The following is a 20,545-nucleotide window of genomic DNA, read 5'->3' on the forward strand; positions in this document are numbered from 1 at the left end:
TAATGATTACAAATGATCCAACATGGCTGCATGCACCAAAGCTGCATTTTAAAAGCAATTTTATCAATGTTGTGCAACAGTACGTTTTTCTTTTAAGCGAAAAGTTTAAAGTAACATCATTTCGCGGTGCAGCATTTCCCATCTCAAAAACTTATCTCTGCATCTGATGGATCCTAACTTTTTTCTTCACCATTTCCGCGATACTATAAAGACCCCTGTGGCCCTGTGCGTTCATTCCTGCAGGCATGTGCGAGGTCGCCGCACGTTGAAGACCATTCATTGTAATCAGTGAACACTTGAGACAGCGCACGTTTGGCGTGGCCAGTGGCCACCGATCGTCACCCGGCCGGCCCCCATCCTCCACCTCCCCATCCTCTCCCTCCGTCACCTCCGGAGCCCCCCCCCCCCCCTCTCTATACCACCCGCCGCACGCGCCGGAATCACCACGTGGCCCTCACCCGCCGCTGCCCACCGCTCCTCGAAACATGAGCCCTGTCTCACGCAACACCCCCCCCCCCCACCCCCTCCCCCGGGCGCGCGACCCGGCCAGGTCACACCGGCGCCCATTCATCGGTGTGCGGCCGCCTCCTCCCACATGTCCTCCGATGACGTCACGGCGGTGTGGGCGTGTCCTGTCGGCCTGAAGACGGCCGCGCCGGACAGCGCCAGGTCAGTTGGCCAGTCGAGCGGAGTGAGAGAACAGCAGCTCGTGGCGCCGGAAGCCAGCCGCCGGTCACCCTCAGTGGCCCAGACATCCGTCTGAACACACTACACAACATGACTGACAGACAGGTAAGGATCGAACCTGGGGTGGCTTTGAAGAAAAGTGTGTAAAGAAGACGGCTAATTGTAATCTACATCGGGGAGATGCCTTAGAGTAAGAACATCAGTGTTCGGTGTTCTTTTATGTATGTGCATAGCCATAGATAACATCAATCATGTTATTTATGGTATGTGCAATGTGCATGATTTCATACTACATGCTGCGTTATGTGAATGACATTGTATCGCTATTATCCTAGTAAAGACAAAACTTGTCAGAGCTAAAGCCTTTTCAAGACAGAAATTGGGATCAACTAGCAGGCAGGGGTGATGGTTGGAGACTGTTTTAAAAGCATCGGTGCCATTATCTGCCCCTTTTCGCTATTGGCTCATAGCTCCGAGTTCTCAATTCTCTCAAACATTGAAGATGCATAAGATCAACCTCATCCAGGCTGCCTGACTGGAACTCTCGAATGAAATGTTCACACGTATTGTATCGTTGGTACTACAGTTATCGCGATGTTCGTGAAGCATTTCAAGGTACCGTGTTTCATACACATGAAATAGGGACGCTCATTGACTGCAACTATTTTTTTCGAGTTTAAACCAATGCGAACACAAAGCAGCTCAAACAAGTGGTTTAGTTTCCGTCTGACTCTGTGCTCACTGGACGTTGACGATGAATTGTGTAATATTTGTCACTCCTTATATCGACTTATCGTCTCCATTGTGCCAACCAATACAGGAGCAGACGGAACGGAATGTAAGCGGAATGTACGCGGAATGTTCTTGTTTTCTATTCAATCTTGCAAACCTTGTGCTGTTTCTATTTAGTAGCATGGTTACGAAGTGTCAAACATATTCTTGTTACATTAAGTTTATCATTCAATGTTTTTCTGTGGTTCCAGAAGTTGAAAAATATTCGTTTAAGCATTCGCTCATTTAAAATCAATCAATATGTATTCCACATCTATCATTTGAGAAGTTCAAATAAATTGAAATGTATCAAAGGACAAATGTGATTGCAAGAATATTTCGCTTTTAACCCAGCTGCCTTGGCACCTGCCGCTACCATTTCCAAACGAACTTAAACGTCCTATACATGAAGTAAGTGGAAAACATCTTGAAAAATAACAGATATCTATAAAATACACGAAAAGCTCAGTGCAATATTCGCCCGACAAACAAATTGTTTCATAAATTTAAGATTTTTAATTCATGACGTCAGCATCCAGTTTCAGTCAGCAGCCTATCTCAACGGTGTGTGCAGGCAATCACCATAAACATCAGACAGTGTGCGAACGTTCCAATTCTGTAGCGCGATAATTCTCTGTCAGCACAGGGATGGCATCACCAAGCGGTTCGTAATTGTGTCGGCTACAGACAAAGCCAGCTCGGGCGTTAATCTCAGGATATATTTAGATATCTCGATTATCTTCTTAGAGTATGTGACAGCATGCACGCTAGGCTGCAGGCTTCGAGTGCTCAATCCGACGGTGAAAGAAACATTTGGTTCTGAGTCTGACAGTGTGTTGTGGCATGAATGGAATTCGCATTCATACCACTAACCACTTACGGCTTACGTTTTATGACTCATAGGCGTAGGAACAGGGGGGGCCAGGTGGGCAAGTGCCCACCCACTTTTCGAGGTGGGTGGGCCAACCATGTGTTTTGGCCCACCCACTTTTTACTCGAGGCCCCTCGTCTCGATTTGAGAGGAGGTCGTCACCTTCCAGAATAAACAAACTCGGTAAAAATAAGTTCCACGAATCCCCACGCACGGACTCCAAGGGGCCGTGATGGATCCAAGGAGGCCCTCTGTTCATACTTATCAGTCGAAGCCCCTGAGACTGATGGCCTGAGAGGCCCTAGTGGATCTGAGGAGGCCCCAATATCCACACTGGTCTGGGAGGCCCCTCCATCCACACTAGTCAGAATAGGCCCCTGACACTGGCGGTCTAGCCGAGGCCCCCTACCCTCACTAGTCAGAGGAGGCCCATCTATCCTCGATAGTCAGAAGAGGCCCCTGAGACTGATGGTCTGGGAGGCCTATCCATCTACACTGTAGCCAGAGGAGGCCCCTGAGACTGATGACCTGAGAGGCCCTTATAATCACACCAGGCAGAAGGGGCCCATGACACTGATGGACTGAGAGGCCCTTCTACCTATTCATACTGGCCACAGGAGACCCCAAAACTTTCGGTCTGGGAGGTCCCTCAATCCGGCACCAGTCAGAAGAGTCCCCTGAGACTGATGCCCTGGGAAGCCCTTATATTCACACTAGGCAGAGGAGGCCCCTGAGACTGATGGTATGAGAGGCCCTCATATTCACACCAGTCAGAAGAGGCCCCCGAGGCTGATGGCTGTGAGGCCCTTCTGTTCATATAACTGGCCACTGGAGGCCCCTGAAACCGGTGGTCTGGGAGGGCCCTCTATCCACACTAGTCAGAAGAGGCCCCTGAGACCGATGGTCTGAGAGGCTCTTATATGCATACTGGCCACAAGAGGCCCCTGAGACTGATAGTCAGAGAGGTCCACTCGTAATGAATCTGAGGGGGCCCTCTATATCCACATTTACACTTTTCTAGGGAGGCCCCCGGGACTGATGGTCTGAGAGGCCCTTTTATTTATACTGTCCACAGGGGCCCCCTGAGATCAATGGTCTGAGAGGCTCTTCTATTTATACTAACCAGAAGAGGCCCCTAGGATTGATGGTCTTACAGGCCCTTCTATTTATACTAGCCAGAGGAGGCCCATGAGACTGATGGTCTGAGAGGCCCTTCTATTCAAACTAGGCAGATGAGGCCCCTGAGAATGATAGTCCGAAGAGCCATGCGGCGGCAACTGGCCGTGGCCATATTTCGGCTCGGTGGGGCCCTACAGAGCTCATGAGAGCACCTCAAGGGCTCCCAAGTAGACACGCTTATCCCCATAAGGGTGCCACACAGGCTTCTGAAGGCTCCTTGTAGGCATCTAAGGGCCCTTTTCGGCCTCTAACGGCTCCACCCGCCTGTGATGGCTCCACACCAGTGGTTATGAGCGTCACACAGCGGCGCCTTTGAGGGTCATACTAGTGTCTCTTAGGGCCCTATATCGGTGGCTCTGGGGGCCCCACACCGGCGCCTCTGTGGGCCACCACACCTGTGCATCTCAAGGCTCTATATGTACATCTGAAGGACCCACACCGACACCTCTGAGGGCCCCACACCAGTATCTTGGAGCTCTGAAGGCCCCACACCGGTGACTCTGAGGACTCACCGGCTCCTGAGAGCACCATGTTGATGTCTAACGGCTCCACAAGGCCACTGAAGGCACCACGCAAACTCTCACTGAGCTCTAATGTCCATGTACCGGCCTCTGAGGGATTTAAGCCAGCGCATTCATAGCTCCACACCAGCAATTGTAAGGGCTTCACACTGAAGTATCTGAGGGTTCCACACCGGTGTCTCTAAGGGCCACATACTGGCATCTCTGAGGGCCCCATACCGGCGTCTCCGAGGGTCCACATCTGGCGGGCACCCATCAGCGACTGAAGGTCCCACACTGTCGACACCGAGAGCCCCATCTGCGTCTGGGAGCACCATGCCGTCTCTAAGAACCACAGCGGCTCCTCCGTACGAAAGATGGGCGTCTGCATGCCAAAGGGGAGCGGTTCTGAGACAGTAGGGCACCTACGTGCAATAGAGGGGCGCCTATGAAGCCCATAGGGGCGCCTCAATGCGAAAGAGGGGCGCCTCTGAGGCCTACATATATGGGCGTCCACATGCAATAGAGGTCTGCAAATTGCAATTGATCGATGCCATGGGGGTGCATTCATAAGAAACAGGGGCGCCGGCATGGCAAAAGAGCATGGCCTTCAAGTGTCCATAAGAGAGAGACGCCTATGATAAGCGCACATTGTATGCGACAACGGGGCGACTGTGGGACATATAGGGATGTCTCTGATGACTATAGGCACATAGGGCGCTTATATGCCAAAGAGGGCGCCTATGAAGCTAATGGGGGCACCTGGGAAACGAGGAAGACATTTGTGTAAGGGTTTTCAGGGGTCATGCGCCGTTTGCGGCAAATAGATTCTAAAAAAAATCGGAGGGGGAAGAAGTTTTAAAAATGGTGCGGACTTTCCGCATTGTTCGCTTTAGCGGTTACGCCCCTGGGTACATCTGCCCGATCTCAGAAGCTAGATTTGGAGGTCATACTTGAAAGCAGCCAGCAGGATGAGGCAAAAGTTGGAGGCCCCTGAAAATAGGAGGCCCCCTGGAAAAGGAGGCCCCTTGACAGGGTGGCCCATCCACTTTTCATGACGTTCCTACGCCCATGTTTTATGTAAATGAATAAACATAAATAAAACGTCTAACATTTATTGCCAGTTCATGTCACTTCAGCTTTCGTTAAAGCTATCGATGCCCGCATACCGGCATTCAGAAGAAAACTGCCATGAGTGTGCGCGTACTCATACCGGTTCCATAGCGGTGAAAGCTGCCGCCGTTACCGGTAGGCTGTACCGCAGCGCTCACGGGCTTGGCGGTACAGTCTAACTGCCAGGCATCAGAGCTTGGCGCGGCTGCGGCGGTCGGTATTTTACATTATTATTCCGGTTATTGCTATTAAATTCCACTATAATGATCCTGAACGTATCAACTACGATTGGACAGCATACATCCATATCGATTGTAGCAGTCTTCTCCTGGCATACGACGCATGCAACGTGTTTGATTCCCAAGCATTTACGCTTGTTCTCGAACAATCGACTGAGCAGAACTTTTATTCCAACTATACAGTGCGTCTACCATCTACAGTTGTGGATTTTATTCAACTGCGTATGAATTAGTACCGAGTATTTCCACCAACTTTTAAGTTCACTGAGAAAACGAATTGCTCTCTGCCCACGTTAAGTGTATGATCACTATGAAGTATAAAAGTACGATCTCACCACATGACAAAAGCCGAACCTTCTCTCCTGCGTCCACCCTACGCCTGGCGTGGCGCCCATATTGCTTCCCACGATACGCAGAAGGTCCGTTGAGGAGTCCCTCTGATTGATTGCCATCGATGTTATCAGATGAAGCAGCTGTTGTAATAACCAACCAGCGGCATGATTGGTTCTTTCTCGAGATAATTTCTATGTCAAGGCTGAACAAAAACTAAATGAGCTGGCAAGGCTCAAAAGTTATGTAGCCAGCTTTACGGTGGGTGTGATTTATGCTTTAAAAAAACGACATTGCAGACTGCTTGAATCGTATCACCTTATTACAGGAGTTGTCCTGTACGTTGAAGAGAAAGGATGGGTAACATACTGAGTGCGATTTGATTTTATCACTTGGTGGGAGGGCGAAGAAACGTGAGAGCAAAATCAAAACTTACCACACAAAAACATGTTCAAATAATGGTTTTTAATCATGTTTTCCTATTGCACTGCGTGTAGTATTGCAATAAAAGACGTAAGCCATTTCCACTGTCCTATTTTACCGAGTCATAGCCCCGAGGGCGGTATGCGTAACACGCTGGGCCCATCAGTAGTATAGAGGTATCAATCATTACGGCGTGCTTCATCCATCACAATAATGGACGCACTCGGTAGCGGCCAAAAGGAGTATCATTCGCGCGGCGATTGCGGCACCATATATAGCCATCGGGGTATGCTTTGTTTTATTTCCATATTAATTATTTAGGAGTAAGCTCGGTAGATTACCTTGGTGAATGCAAAAGTAGTAGCAAAGAAAAAAATTATTTTAAGCTTGAAAACCTCAATGGCAAAAATATCAGAAGAATCACTGAATTGTGAATTTTGAAACATCGTAGCGTGAACAAGGGAATTTGAAACATTCAGACATCTCACCAGTCAGCCCCAGTGCTACCCCCATTAATTCGTTGTTCTAAGTCTGAGACAGACAGATAGACAGACGAGGTCTGGCAGTTATAGCTCCCTGAGGTGTAAGAAAGCCACAACTTTAAACGATTTATCGTCAGACGGCACAGCGTGGGATGAATTCGTCAGCCCCCGTGGCCGTCACAATGCCGACTGATTGTATTCCTCGAAATCATGATATTAGTTTGTTCTGCTAATGAACTATGTTCCATGGTTTGATATTGTCGCCCTTCGAATGAGATGGGATTATAATTATGAGATATATCAATTCCAACACCATTAACATTTCACCCATGTTTGGGCGATAAAGGTCTTCAGCGTACCTACCCTCACAGCGATTTCAAATTATTTCGACAAATCCCGTTCACTGAGTATCCCACATCCACCTACTAAGAGCCTCATACCATTTACGCCACCTGAGAGTAATGCCTCCACTACGCGATCTCCTTGCACACAACATTGAACTAACTCCTTCTCTGTCTGCCCACAGTGTATCGCGCAGCTTCTCCTGCTGGCCGCTATCGTACTGATGGCGCTAGTGTCGAGTTGTCACTCGTACCCCAGCGCACATCCGTTCCGAAACGAGAACTTCATGCGCCGGAGATCACTGCAAGACTGCGAACGATCGGTGAGTATCAGAGAGAGAACCAAAATCTGATCAACAAGAATGGCATGCTCATCAAACCTTACTGTGATGGTCAGGCATGCTTACTCAGGATCACCTGGACAAATATTTAGATATTGCTTTTTCTTCATTAACAGAAATAAATATAAAATGCATACCGAGCTAGGTTTTATAATCATGCTTCAAGCATGCATCAAATCAATATCTCCATCATTTTTCATTTTCGGTCCACCGGCGCACTACCTTTGTCCCACACTCCCGGGCCTCTGTCTACCATTCCCCTTGTGACGCACCAATCGATTTTCGTCCATCGTTGTCACTGCCTAACCGGGTGACCCTCTTCTGGCCTCTGATTCGGCCAGTATTTATCGACGGCATACAGCGTGAAAACAGGCACTATTTCGGGGCACAGACCACCCATATACTGCCCCGACCCCTAAGGTGATATAGTAGGGAGATCGGTGATTAGGGCGGCTTGTATGTATTATTAGCAGAAGACCGGCCAATTATACATAAGAATGTCTCTAAAATCTACTTTCCTTATTTTTTAATGTCCTTTCAAAGCTCACAAAGCTCAGGCAGCGCATGTTCGTCTAATATTTAGATTGTTGATCGCCTTTATTAGCTTCTTTTGTATATCGCCACTATCATGATAGGCGCTTATGACAGTAAATATCTTATCTTTTCTTATTATCCGAGCTTACCCAAAAAGCAGCAAGCTTTGCCAAGAGGTAGATCCGTGCCATTGCTCATTAAAGCTTGCTTAAGCGAAGAATGGCGTGGGCAGTGACCTTTATTTCTGCTTCGTGTGGTCCAAATATTCCCCAATTCTATACATAATATCATCCGTTAGGCACCACCCCCATACCATTACTCGAAGACAAAAACAATCGACGAAGCTCAATGGCAGATTTTATGACGCATCTCGACTCGGTCCATCTCCTTCCCTCATCCCTCCTCTCTCGTCTCGATTCGCCCCATGCACCACTTGACCGCCCACGCGATAGCGTCACCCCTGGGGCGGAAATTGCCGCCCACTCTGGATTGATGGTATCGTCCGGCAACAATGCTGTGGGCTATGAGCTCCCGGGATTTGGGGTCATCTGTCCCGCCATCAACAGGGTGCCATCTATATCCATGGGCCAATAGAGGCTATCGCCAATAATGAACGTCGCGATCACGACGGAGGCGGGGTGAGGCGGAGCGAGGGCGAGGTTATGGCGATCGATAATGACCCGCCTCCAACCCGCCTTGTTTGTCCGAAGCTTTTCCAACAATTAGCTTCTACTTGGTGGTCAGTGATCGTCCATCGGTCATATATTGACGTCTGTCTCAAATGCCAAGCATTTCATGATTATTTGCTTTAACTAGAAGAAGCACATAAGTTATAGGTAAAACAAAATCATCCTACCGCCTTTACACATTTTTTTTCTACGGTTCGCTGTCTTATTTAAAAGTTTATTTATTGTTAGTGTTGTCTACGCATAAACTATCTGATGCAATAACTTTGATAAAAAGGAGTTACTCATCCGCAACAACATCACGGACTATTCCCCGAAATGTTTGTGGTCCCGTACCCCATTTCTCCCTGACCGTTTCATCATACTCCAACCCTGCTCCCCATCCCGTGTTGCGTGATACAGCTGTGTGCGCTGGCCTGAACCCCAAAAACCGCCGCGTTTCGTCATGCTCGGGTGATGCTGTGACCTCCGTCCGATGCCGGCCTGCATGCCACCGCTTCCGGCTGCCCTTCGTGTTTCGGGATGTCGCGCCGAGCCGAGGATGCGTCACGGGTAGTCGACGTTCAGCTTACTCGGCCGGATTTGGGTTATTTTTGTTATAATCTGCGTGCCGGATGACAAACGGTTGGGTTCAGGTCATAACGACTCTGTAGCAGTTACCATGGAAACAACACACATGCAGTTATATGGCGGGGCAAATTGACAGTCGATTCATGAAGTATATGGTGAAGATTCCAGAGGAATGAAGCCATGGCAAAACTGATCCTGACCTAAGCTAGTGACCTTACGTGCCAACTGACCTGACTTCAATCGCTAACCTAGGGTGACACCTGTCCTGACCTCAGTGGTTGACCTAACGAACCGTCTGACCTAAGCTCAACCTCCGACCTTACGTGCCGCCTGACTTAAGCGTCTGACTTGATCCCTTGACCTGACGTCTCGTCTCTCTCTGTTGCAGGCCCGCCTACGAATGACGTGCGAACGGTGCGCCAAAGAGAGTCGCTCCGACGACGCCTTCATCATGTGCTGCAGCGACACGGACGGCATCCGGGAATGGTGCGAAAAGTTCCTGGCGTTCGGCAGCGACGACTCATTCATAACTTCAAAGCGGTTCGCCGTCTGAAAGGATCCACCACCCGGCGCCGCGACCTCATCGGCCTTTCAGAGGCGCGACTAACTTCGTACCGATCTCGTCCAGACTCCCTCGGGTGCTGCCAAGTCCGGCCGGCAGCGGGAGAAGCCCCGAAGACGTCAGCTCCCTTCACGACAGCGCACATGCATCCGGGACGTGTTTATTTTCCTTTGTTGAGCGGCCGCGTGGCCGGGCGGTCGGTGCGTGTGCGCGTGCTACCGCCAGAGCCACGCCGCGGGGTCCAAAGGTCTTCAGGGAGTGTCAACGAGTCGCTGGGGTGCCTAGCGACCGCTCCCCGCGGACATCTGGAACGCCCACGCACGGCGGCCTGCCCCGGCCACCGCGCTGCCTCCTGTGCTGTGTTACTGGGCGGGTGTGACACCGAAAACGGCGCACCCGGGTGCGCCGTTACTGTCACATCCTTCCCATTGACGTCACTCGTTTGACAGGGCCATCTGTGGCACCGCAAACGGACACTCTTGTTTGGTTGGTTGGCGGGTACGGGCCATGATCCTCCTGGCTTTTTCAAAGCGGCTGCCTGTTTTCTTTGTGCGGTCCAAGCCTGCTGTGACGGCCGGACGTGTCGAGGCGCACTTTGGTCCACTTTTGCGCGGCATGCGTGGCCGGCGGAGGGGCGGGTCGGGCCCTCTCTCGTGTCTTGTGTCTCGGGGAGGAGGCCGGTGTTCGGGTCGCTCGCCTGTTCGGTCGCGATGCGCCGAGACGACCGCACGATCTCATTAGGACAATGGTGTCAGGGCAGCTAGAGCGTCGCTCGGTCTCGGTGTCTCATCGCGACCTCTTCGACAGCGAAAGACAGTAACTGAACTCGAACCACCTATCGGGCCTTATCGCAACTGGGGCATATCGAACGTGGTGGGCATCGAGCTCATACAGCATCTCTGAGCGGGTCTCTATCTCTTTGTGTCTTCACGTGCGCGAACTCTTCTCATTTGTGTTCCTCTCAGCGTCTACTGTACCGAAAGCGTGATCACACGATCGCGCTCGATCTTACTCCGGCGACTCCCGGCGTCGCTCAAACCATCGATCCGTTGGCACGTGAGAGCAGTTCTTCCAGACACCTATCACCATGAGCGCGTTCTGACCCTGCGTGTCGGTCTCGTAAGGGCCGAGCCGGAGCGTGTCCCGAGGCAGCGGCGACAATGACTGTACGATCTCTGCATGCACTGTCCAAGTGTTCAGCGTCGGCGTTTGTGTGTCTGTGTGCGCGTCTGGGTGTGTGAGTTCCTAGTGCTGGTATAACTGTACATTATAGACGCCTATTTATTATGCTATTTAAGGAATGTCTGTTTCTATGCTGCTTGCTGGTGACACAAACCAGCTGTTTCAAATACATATTCAGCCATTTTATACTTCTCTGGTGTGAGATGAGAGACGTGGCATTAATGCTTTAACCCGCGCCCCGTAGGGCTACCGGCGGACCCTACCACCCGTAGGGGAGGGGCCGTTTCGGCCCCCCCCCCCTAAGATCTCGGAAAGTTACCGGCCGATTTTCAAAATTCAAACGGCGTTCGATAGCCCCACCCGGTAACTACCTTGTGACCAAATTTCATTGACCTAGGTCAAACCGATGACGTCACAGGTCAGGTCAAAGGTCAGATTTTCACCGTTCACAGGCAATTCAAGAAATGTGCTGTGAAAGCGAGTAAATTGGTAATTTATTGAAAACCATCGATGGTACATTGTTCGTCAAACACATACTTTGCTATCTGAGGTCACTGATACCAGGTCAGGTCACAGCGAGGTCAGATCACCGGGGGTCACAATATGAATGTGTCGTGTGATACATGTTTTATGGTCCATTTTACATGGCAAATGCGATTATGTGGGTTAGGCAGCCTTTGGGGCCAGCCTAGGTCACGTTTTGGTGAAGGTCAGGTCAAGGTCAGGTCAAATTAGGTCAAATTTCAAAGTTGATATTTTTGCATAAAATGGGTATCGATTCGATGCAGCTCGTCACGGGGAGTCTAATGGTGGTCTTCGTTTTGCTCTACGAGTTCTAGAATTGCCAAAAATTGAGTTTGAAAATTTGACGTCATCATTTTTGAACAGTTTTTTCGCTATAACTTGGCCAAAAAACGAGGTATCGATCTGAAATTTGGTATGTAGATAGAAGACGGTAGGCACTATCACATATATTCCGGTTTTTTCGAAACTCAAAAAACTTTTTGGATTTTTTGGCGAATATATCCAAAAAAATGCTTTTTTGATTTTTGGGGGTCAAAACTCAAAAATTTTTAAAATTCGAGATAGCAGTTTTGTAGCCCTGTCAATTCTACACCTTTTATGTCTTGATCATTTTTCTGTATCTTCAAAGCTGTAGTCCTGACAGGTCTTCTCGCGAAGGTCTTTTTTCGGTCGAAAATGACAGAACATGACGTCACTCTGACGTCATTTGTGGCCAACCTATCATAGCCTCTGGAAAAATTTTTGGTCACAATGTGTAAAATTGATGCCCGGAGGGGTCCTGAAAGTTTGGTGGCGATATCTCCAGCCGTTTAGGAGATATCGACCGAAAAGGACAGGGAGGGGCCGTTTCGGCCCCCCCCCCTACGGGGCGCGGGTTAACTCATATGTGAATGAGAACTGGCGTCGGAAGTAGCGGACTTAGGATTTAAACTGAGACTGAGGCTATGAAAACACGCATAATTGCCTAGCTTAACTCGGCAACAGTGGTTAACAGAAATTAACCCTCGCCCGTAAACGGCGATCTGCCACCTTCGCCCATGCAGGGGGGGGGTTGGTGCGACCCCCCCCCCCCTTGGCGTTTGAAAACGGAGAGTCGTAGAACTTAGCGGGAAAGACCAACGGATTGCTCTCGCCGAGATCTCGCGATTGGTGGTATATTTTTTGGTCCTAGGTCAACATTTGACCTACTTTTGACCGGTCAAAAGTCAAATTTTCGGAAAAAAGACTTTTTTAACTTTCCGCGGCAATTGCGGCAAAACGGTGGGAGATATCGACTTGAAACCTTCACTATCGTGTTCCTTGATCAATTCTCTATCGTTTGGTATGTATTTCGTTTCCCTAGCTCTAAAAATGGCGCTTTGGGAGCGCCGGAAGTCGGCAAGGTCACAGTCGGCGGCAGAAATTCGAAAAATCAAAATTTAAATTTTTGAAATCTGATTGTATTTTTGGATTTGGGAGGTCCATTTGCTCCCTATAGAAGCTAATATTGCTGCATATTCCCATTGAGGTGACAAGAATTAGCAAAATAGTGGTTCGGGCGCTTTTCAAAAATAGTACCGGACGCTGTTCCTCTTGTGACGTCATAGCTCCGTGACCTGACCTGACCCGGTCAAGTTTCTTATACCATATGATAGCCAATACTTGCACCAACATGCATGGGAAGTTTCATCACGATCCATCAACCGATGTCCGTACCACCGGCAGGAAACCTCGGGCGTTGGCACTCAGTTTGTGAAAATCCGGCCGGAGGCTGTTCCCTTTGTGACGTCATAACTCCGTGACCTGACATGACCCGGTCAAATTTTTTTATCAAAAGATGCGCAAGGTTTGCCCCATAAGATACCTAAAATTTGGCGGCGCTGCGCGCCGCTGTTTTTGCACTATTTCCGAAAAGCCTCAGGGGGGGGGTTGCACCAACCCCCCCCCTACATGGGCGAGAGTTAACCCGCGCCCCACTGGGGGGGGCTATTTATAGCCCCCCCCCCTCCCGTTTTTCTGCAATAACTTCTAAACCGCTTGACAGATCGACGCCAAACTTTCAGTACCTTCGGCTGCATCAATTTGACACCTTGTGTCAAAATTTGAACTTCGTAGCTACCATAGGTCGGCCGGAAATGACGTCAGAGTGACGTCATGTTCGTCCGATTTCGACGCAAAACATTGAACCACGGCAATCGCTCCCAAGAGCTCAGTTTTTAAGCTAGATCCAATTTCTTTGCATGAAAGAACTCAGAATTGACCGCGCTATCAAACTGCTATCTCGGATTTTCAAACTTTTGAAAATTTCGAAAATTTTATATAATAATATTCAAATTTATATTTTTATATATTTTTCAAAAAGTTTTTGACTTTTCGAAAAAAACCGGAATATATGTGACAGAACGCATGATTATGACTAACTCTAGCAAGTTTTAGCTAAATATCTTCAAAAATGGCCAAGTTATACGCATTATTGCAAAAAATTCACAATTATTAATTTTTCAAATCAATTTTTCAGTACGTATTTGGCATCTAACACCAATATAAATGGCACCATCGTGTTCCTGAGCTCAAACTGCATCCAATACACACCTTTTTTGTTGAAAAATTTCAACTTCAAAATTTGACCTTTTTTGACCTGAAAGTGACCTGACCTAAGCTAAATTCGACTCAAAATGACCTCGAATAACATAGACGACATCAAATTCGAAGTCTATGGCCTAAATGGACCATAAAACATGTGTCACGTGACCGACGCATGATATAATATTTTCGTGACCTGTGATGACCTGACCCTGACCTGAAAATGAAAGTACAAGTTTGGTACCCTCAATGTATCTAGAGCATCTGTTCACGAGTGTGGAAACCAAAAATGAGCCTGATCTGACTTGTAAGACGGCGGCCAGAGCCCAAAATGTGAACAAGCCAAAGTGCTAATAATTTTTACTTTGACCTGACCTGTGACGTCATCGGTGACCTCGAGGTCAATGAAATTAGGTTTCGCTCGACAGTTTTTCCGGGGCTATCAGACACCGTTTGAATTTTGACGATCGGCCCAGTAGTTTCGGAGTTAGGAGGGGGGGCTATGAATAGCCCCCCCCCCCAGTAGGGCGTGTTACACACAGACCCCAGTGGGGCGCGGGTTAACATCGCGGGTTAACGACTACAGGTTATCATCTATTCCTGTTTTTTTCGGACATCCCAGGCTCAATTCGAAACATGCACCATTATTCAACGTCCGTGTGCTAAAGTTCTATGAAGAATGAAAATTCCATGTTGATTGCGTTTTATCCATAGTGGAAAGTATGCGGCGGCTTTACAAGACTGATGTAGCTATAACTCACTTGTCACATAAACATCACCAAAACCCTGTGTATGAATAACCTGCAACATCATGGGATCACGAGGGAGGGAGGGGGGGAGGGCAAGCATTCACGGCACCTGCAAAATGCAGTGACATTGTACGTACAATTGCGTACAATGTTGGCATTTTGAGGTCAAGGAACAGACTCAATAGAGCGATGCTTAACATCTAGAATCTCGGCAAGGGGCAGGTGCAACAGTGGGTTTCTTATTTCATAGAGAGCAAAATACAACATAACTAAACGGAGTGAAATCATTAATACATTTTGTTCCTTCACATAAACTAATGAAAGTCGCATTGCTGAAGCTCTTGGAAGCCTGAGACTAGCATACATTATAAATAGAGTGTTCACTGAAAACACCACTGAACTCTCTGATATGGAAACACCGCACTGCTCGCCGCGGTCAGAGGTCATGTTTGGTGCCGCTCAACGTACCCTATGTTGAGGACGGCTCGTCCAGCTCGGCTGGGGGCTACTCGTGTGTCATCAGGCACGTGCCACGTGCACGTGATCCCGCGGCCACGTGCTGAGATCGTGCCAGTCATCGCGGTCGCTTTTCCTTTCTAGTCGGATCACGCTTAGTGCACTGATTAGGGTTAGACTGCGCGGGGACGTAAAATAAATATCCATCGCTACCATATTTGCAGTTTTGCGAAAGAGACATTGACAATAGAAAAAAAAAACATTACGTACACGCTGATTAACCAATGAAGACTGCTGTTGACTGTACGAATATGCAATTAAATCATTCACATTTCTTTACACATAATTCAATATACCATTTGATTTTTGACCAGTTGGCAAATTTCTTCACTCCGTTCCCCACAGTGCGTTCTCTTTTCTTTCCCTTAATTCTCGCTGAGTTCATCTGACGCTAGCCAGACTGACTGGCGACAGGCACTCCGTGACATCACTGGAGCGTAGTCTGACGTCACTGGAGTCACGTTTCGACCGCATGGACTGACTATGACCGGTGCGTGATCAAGGATGTGCAGAGGAAGCGAATGCAGATAGTACGAGCGACGGGTCTTTTATTTTTGCTTATGATTATATTTGCAGAAATAATAGTTGATGGTTCTTTAGATGGATTGCAAGCATATCGGCGCTCATAACTTAGGGTGGGGGAGAGGGTAACTGCTCGACATGGAGCGAACCAAAATGTCTTTTCTATTCCTTATAATGTAAAAATGTATTTACTTTAACCAACCCCCACTCCCATTCCACCCCATCATATCCCCATCCCCATTCCCATCCCACCCCCACTCCCACTACCCATGGCCATCAGTAACCGAATCGATGCTGTGTATAAACAAATAAGAACATCAAAAGACCACATTTATGTCAGCAGTGATTATGCCATGTTTCAGCCTTCGAAAAATGAACTGAACAATAAAATAAGCTGAATAATCATGAAAGAATAAAGAAGAGTTAGGCTCATGCACGGCGAAAAATGAATGGTGGAAGAAACAAACATACTAAAAAGCAAGAATACTCAGATCAGCAGACCTAATGACAAAGCATGCCACCCATTAATGTATTTCACCAGCTGAGAAAATGCGTTTCGCTGCACAACTAGCACAGATATATCAGAAAACAGCCACACATTTGACCGACCGCTGAGTATGCTACAACTTAAAGCCTCACTCAATGCATTAACGACGCGAAAATATCTACTGTAGACTTAGCTAGTAGAAAAGGCTCAACTGAATGTTCTGCATCCGTGGTGAATTCACCACCTTCGGCGGCTGACATCGCAGAGCTCATTTAGCGCGCCTCCGGTGCCTCTCAGTTCCGACCTTTTCTCCGCGATTTTTCTTTGCAAATGGATTCCACGAAGACCAGCCTTTGGCCTTGTGGTCATCGCTGTGCTTTGGCTGCCGACGAGTTTTCGAAACTGTCGCGTAGGTGGGGATTTGTCCGTGGCTCTGTCTCACAGATGGAGCAAAATCTGAAATTTCAGCGTAGAGATAGCTCGCGCGAGTCGTTGTGCCGGCTCTCCCAGGATCTGGATGGTCTCTCTCAGACTTCTCCACATAGACATATCTACTCCGAGGTACCGTACAGTAGCTACTGATCGGCGTTGCTCCATCAGCGCCCACATAAAGAGGAGACTCGACCAGTCTCGGGCCGTGAGATGGTGCACCGCCCTGCATGTCCCCCCTGCCCAAGTGGGGCAGCACATGTTCTGCGACGTGCTCAGGATATGGCATCAACGGTGCTCCTCCTTGAAAAACATCTCTAGCCAATGCCATCTGCCTCTGGCCGAGGTTTGAGTTCATCGTGTCAAGCAGGTCGTCGTACACTTCATCGCGGTCAGCCGAATTTCTTCTTGGTCCACGACGATCTGGAGTGTAGCGCACATCCGTACCTAGAGCTTGATAGACGTCTGAGTAGAGGTTAGAATCTACGGACGATCTGCGACGGCGGTGCTCCGGATCGGTGTTAGGCACCCTGGGCAGTGAGTTGAAAACCTCGGCGTACTCAACTTCAGTTGGTCGTCGTCCCGAGGTCATGGGTTTTCCCACAGAAGGCGTAGTGCAGGCGCCTCTGGAAGGGATGGCACTGTCCCCCTCGTGGAAGTTTTGGGAGGAATCTGTGCGAGCTGATAGCACCTCCAAGGAAGCGGAAAGTTGGCGTGAAATTTGACCTGTCATATGAGAAGGCTTCTGTTTTGTGGACGTCGCATACACTGGCATTTCTTGTTTCGATTCGGATGGCTGCTTGGACGCCTTGCTGGACCCGAAGGTCGAGTTACTGGACTGTGGTGCCTTCTTCGTTACTTTATGGGAGAGATGAGCTCCATCACCCTCGTCACTCTTCTGATGACAGTTGTCTGCGTCAGTCACAGTCACTTCGGGGACAGCTTCGTCTAGCGCGTCTTTCTCGATGGAATGCTGCGGATCTGTGCTGGTAGTTGGCTTCCAATTCTGGCCTTTCCCGGCTTCGGAATGTTGTGTGCTCTCATGAAGAACGGACTCGGTGTCTGACCCAGCCTCTTCACCTGATGATTCAGCCTGGACATTAGGACACTTATTGTTTCGCAAAGCAGTTTTCTGAGAAGGTCCTTGCTCACTACATCCACCAGCTTCCAGCATCTCCAGCGTCTCTGGACAGCCTCCCTCTGACAGTCGGGGCACTGTCTCTCGGAGTGTTTGAAGCCAGCTTGCAAGTGGGCCTGAATCTCCCCGTTCTCCCCGTCCTTCAGCCTCTTCAAAGACGTCTTCCGGGCTATTGGCATCACTCATGTTTCCGGGACCACTGCCTGCGGCAGCGGCACGGTTAGGTGAACCGGGGTTGAGTTTGTCCCTTCCGAGGCCTCTCACACTGGGGACGATGCTGAGGCTATTATGTTCCGTTCTTCGCGCCACCTGCCATCGTTTGGCACGCAGCTGTCTCCTGTAGCAGAAGAACGCAACCAGCACAAGGACGACGAGCACCACAGCTGCGGCCAGGTAGGGAACCCACGCCAAGCTCGGACAGGCGGGCGACTTGCTGCCCAGATCGTCAGAGCAGCACCGCTCTCTGAAGACGCCGATGGATACCAGCGCCGGGCTCTTCTCCCCGATGCATTGCGTGTGCTCCCGTGCCGCCACCGCCTCGGAGGGACACACGCGACCGTACAGAGACACAGGAGAGTCCTCCGACAGAGTCAGAGCGTCCTCGGAGGCATCGTTCACTGTCAACGCGCTGAGACACACCTGAGGAAGTTCGTCGTCAGGTCTGCGATGGCTGTCGTCTTGAAGGATAGTCAGACCCTGTAGTGCGTTCCCCTGCATCTTGTTTACCTGAAGACTGTGCAGAGAAATGGATTGATTTGCTTTCACTTTGAGAGCGAGCTCACCGAGATTATCGATGTCGCATGAGGCGAGAGAGAATCGAGCTACTGTCAGCTCAAATGCCCCAGGCTGTACGTCACCCAGAGAGCTGGTCTCGATCAGGACGTTCTCGACGGATCCGTGAAAAGCGGATGCTTCGATATAACTTAGGCGGCTGGAGCGTACCGATATACTCTTCCACCCGGACGTTGCGCTGATGCAGCTTTCTTTGACGTTATCACTGGAGACGGAACTGAGGGATAAGTGTCCAATGTGGCCACTGAAGGCATCTTTCATACAGACCGAAAGGGATAAGTTCTGTAGCTTCAGCTGCCCAATTCTGGACTGAATAGCCACCGGTTCCATGTAAAGGACTGGAATATTCTCAAAAGTCACGTCCTTGAATGTAGAGTTGGGCGCCAAGCCTTGCTTCGAGATAGAGAGTCGCCGAATGCTCTTCATGGATATTGTTGATTCGGGATGACGCCAGTCAGACAAGGCTCCCGGATCCAAAGCCACTATATCCACCTGTTCAACAGCGAGTTCAATGGCTCTTTGTTCTATGACAGAAACCAAGCTGTTGCGGCGAATAGACAAAATGTCGATGCCTGTTATATAGATGCTCCGGAGACTCGTGAAACTTGCAAGAACGCCTTCATCTAGGAACAGATTTCGTCCTCTGGTGATGCGAAGTGATTCAATTGACGATGGTTTGTCCAACCGAATATGTGTCTGAAAAAAACACAAAGAAAAATGTAATTGCTGTGTTCAGAAAATAAAGATTAATATCAGATGGAAATAAGAGGAAGCTACCCTGGCTAACGATATGCTTCACAATACTGCATTGCTCGACAAAATTACTTCCTGCACATAAATGTTGCGGCGAAATACTTGTATGGGTAGAAAAATCAAAGTTTTTGTGAGGGTGGCCTCAGAAGGCCCCGTTTGGAAGGTTTCCAAGAAAACATGTTTAAGCTGACAAAATGTCACATTGGATGGTACATTAAAAAAAAAAATAGATTCAACATGGGCGTTTCCAGCACCACTTTGAGAAAGAAAGGCCGGTCGTATCCTACCTGAATCAGCATTTCATTTCATTTTAAATCTGGATCACCACATCACTTTCATATCTATTTTGAGTGCCTGCACAATGTGACCTCCATGTGACAGCCAAATATAGCCTGAAAAACACTCATGCACAATCCATCCCCACTATCATAAATAATGGAGCCCAAAACAGACCATCTCCTTCACAACTTTTATCCTCGCAAGCCTCCCCCATCATCACACCCAGTCCTACTCGAGTAGGTACTCACCTCGATCGACCTGAACTCGCACTCGGCGCTGACGGCGTTCTCGGCGCTCGGACTGAACACGCAGTCATCCTGCCAGTTCTTCGCCCCTGCCGAGGCACACGCCAACACCACACCCAGCGCGACCGACTTCCACACAAACCACGCTCTTGTGGGACACATGGCGGGTGGGGACTCCGTGCCCTCGCGTGAAACCCCGTGACCTCGCCTGGTCAGCGGCACGGCCAGCGCGGCCTGACCCGCTGATCGCCAGAGACGCTCTGCCGGCTCACCACGGTCACCGTCCTGTCCCCTGGACGGCAGGATGTCGCCGCCTCCACGGTCACAGGAAGGGCGCCTATCGCGGCACGGAGGAAGTGCGCCACACATCACGTCACGAGACTTGTGTTCGCAGGTTAGGCAGGAAGCCGCCCCGGTGTGAAGCACTGAACTCTAATATACAGGGTGATCCAAAAAAATTGGAACCCCTAACTTAAAATGTCTGTAAGTCAGGAAATTTTCACTTGATTGATAAATTGCAAACATCATTAGAAATAGCGTTCAATTCTCTATAAAACCAAGTTGATTGTACTTACTTATTATTATAAATATTGCCCTAGACATATGCCTATAAAATTTGTGTCACGAAACTCAGTGAAACGGTTTTGAGCATTATGCGCAAATCAGTGATTGACGGTTTGCTGTTCTGACCTTGTCGCTTGTTGGAGGTTCATCAATAAAAATAGCTCATTCACGTG

The 20,545-nt window shown here is 49.0% G+C and overlaps 2 protein-coding genes across 2 annotated transcripts; one reads left to right on the plus strand and one right to left on the minus strand.

The window, feature by feature from the left end:
• Nucleotides 1-243: 243 nt before the first annotated feature.
• On the plus strand, nt 244-10,999 carry LOC122373959. Its single transcript, XM_043352422.1, has 3 exons — nt 244-792; nt 7,122-7,259; nt 9,456-10,999. The coding sequence occupies exons 1-3, from the start codon at nt 778-780 to the stop codon at nt 9,618-9,620; spliced, it is 318 nt and encodes a 105-aa protein (XP_043208357.1). The 5' UTR covers nt 244-777; the 3' UTR covers nt 9,621-10,999.
• A 5,003-nt stretch (nt 11,000-16,002) lies between these two features.
• Nucleotides 16,003-20,120, minus strand: LOC122373915. Its single transcript, XM_043352373.1, has 2 exons — nt 19,812-20,120; nt 16,003-19,227 (listed from the first exon to the last, which is right to left on the minus strand). The coding sequence occupies exons 1-2, from the start codon at nt 19,968-19,970 to the stop codon at nt 16,441-16,443; spliced, it is 2,946 nt and encodes a 981-aa protein (XP_043208308.1). The 5' UTR covers nt 19,971-20,120; the 3' UTR covers nt 16,003-16,440.
• Nucleotides 20,121-20,545: the final 425 nt, after the last annotated feature.

This window comes from Amphibalanus amphitrite, unplaced genomic scaffold, assembly GCF_019059575.1.
Source record: "Amphibalanus amphitrite isolate SeventyFive unplaced genomic scaffold, NRLGWU_Aamphi_draft 000039F_arrow, whole genome shotgun sequence".
NCBI classification, from domain to species: domain Eukaryota; kingdom Metazoa; phylum Arthropoda; class Thecostraca; order Balanomorpha; family Balanidae; genus Amphibalanus; species Amphibalanus amphitrite.

Coding starts and splice junctions, on each gene's coding strand:
- LOC122373959 (XM_043352422.1), top strand. Junction 7,260..9,455: donor TGCAAGACTGCGAACGATCG/GTGAGTATCAGA, acceptor TCTCTGTTGCAG/GCCCGCCTACGAATGACGTG.
- LOC122373915 (XM_043352373.1), bottom strand. CDS start 19,970: ATGTGTCCCACAAGAGCGTGGTTTGTGTGGAAGTCGGTCGCGCTGGGT. Junction 19,228..19,811: donor GCGAGTTCAGGTCGATCGAG/GTGAGTACCTAC, acceptor TGTTTTTTTCAG/ACACATATTCGGTTGGACAA.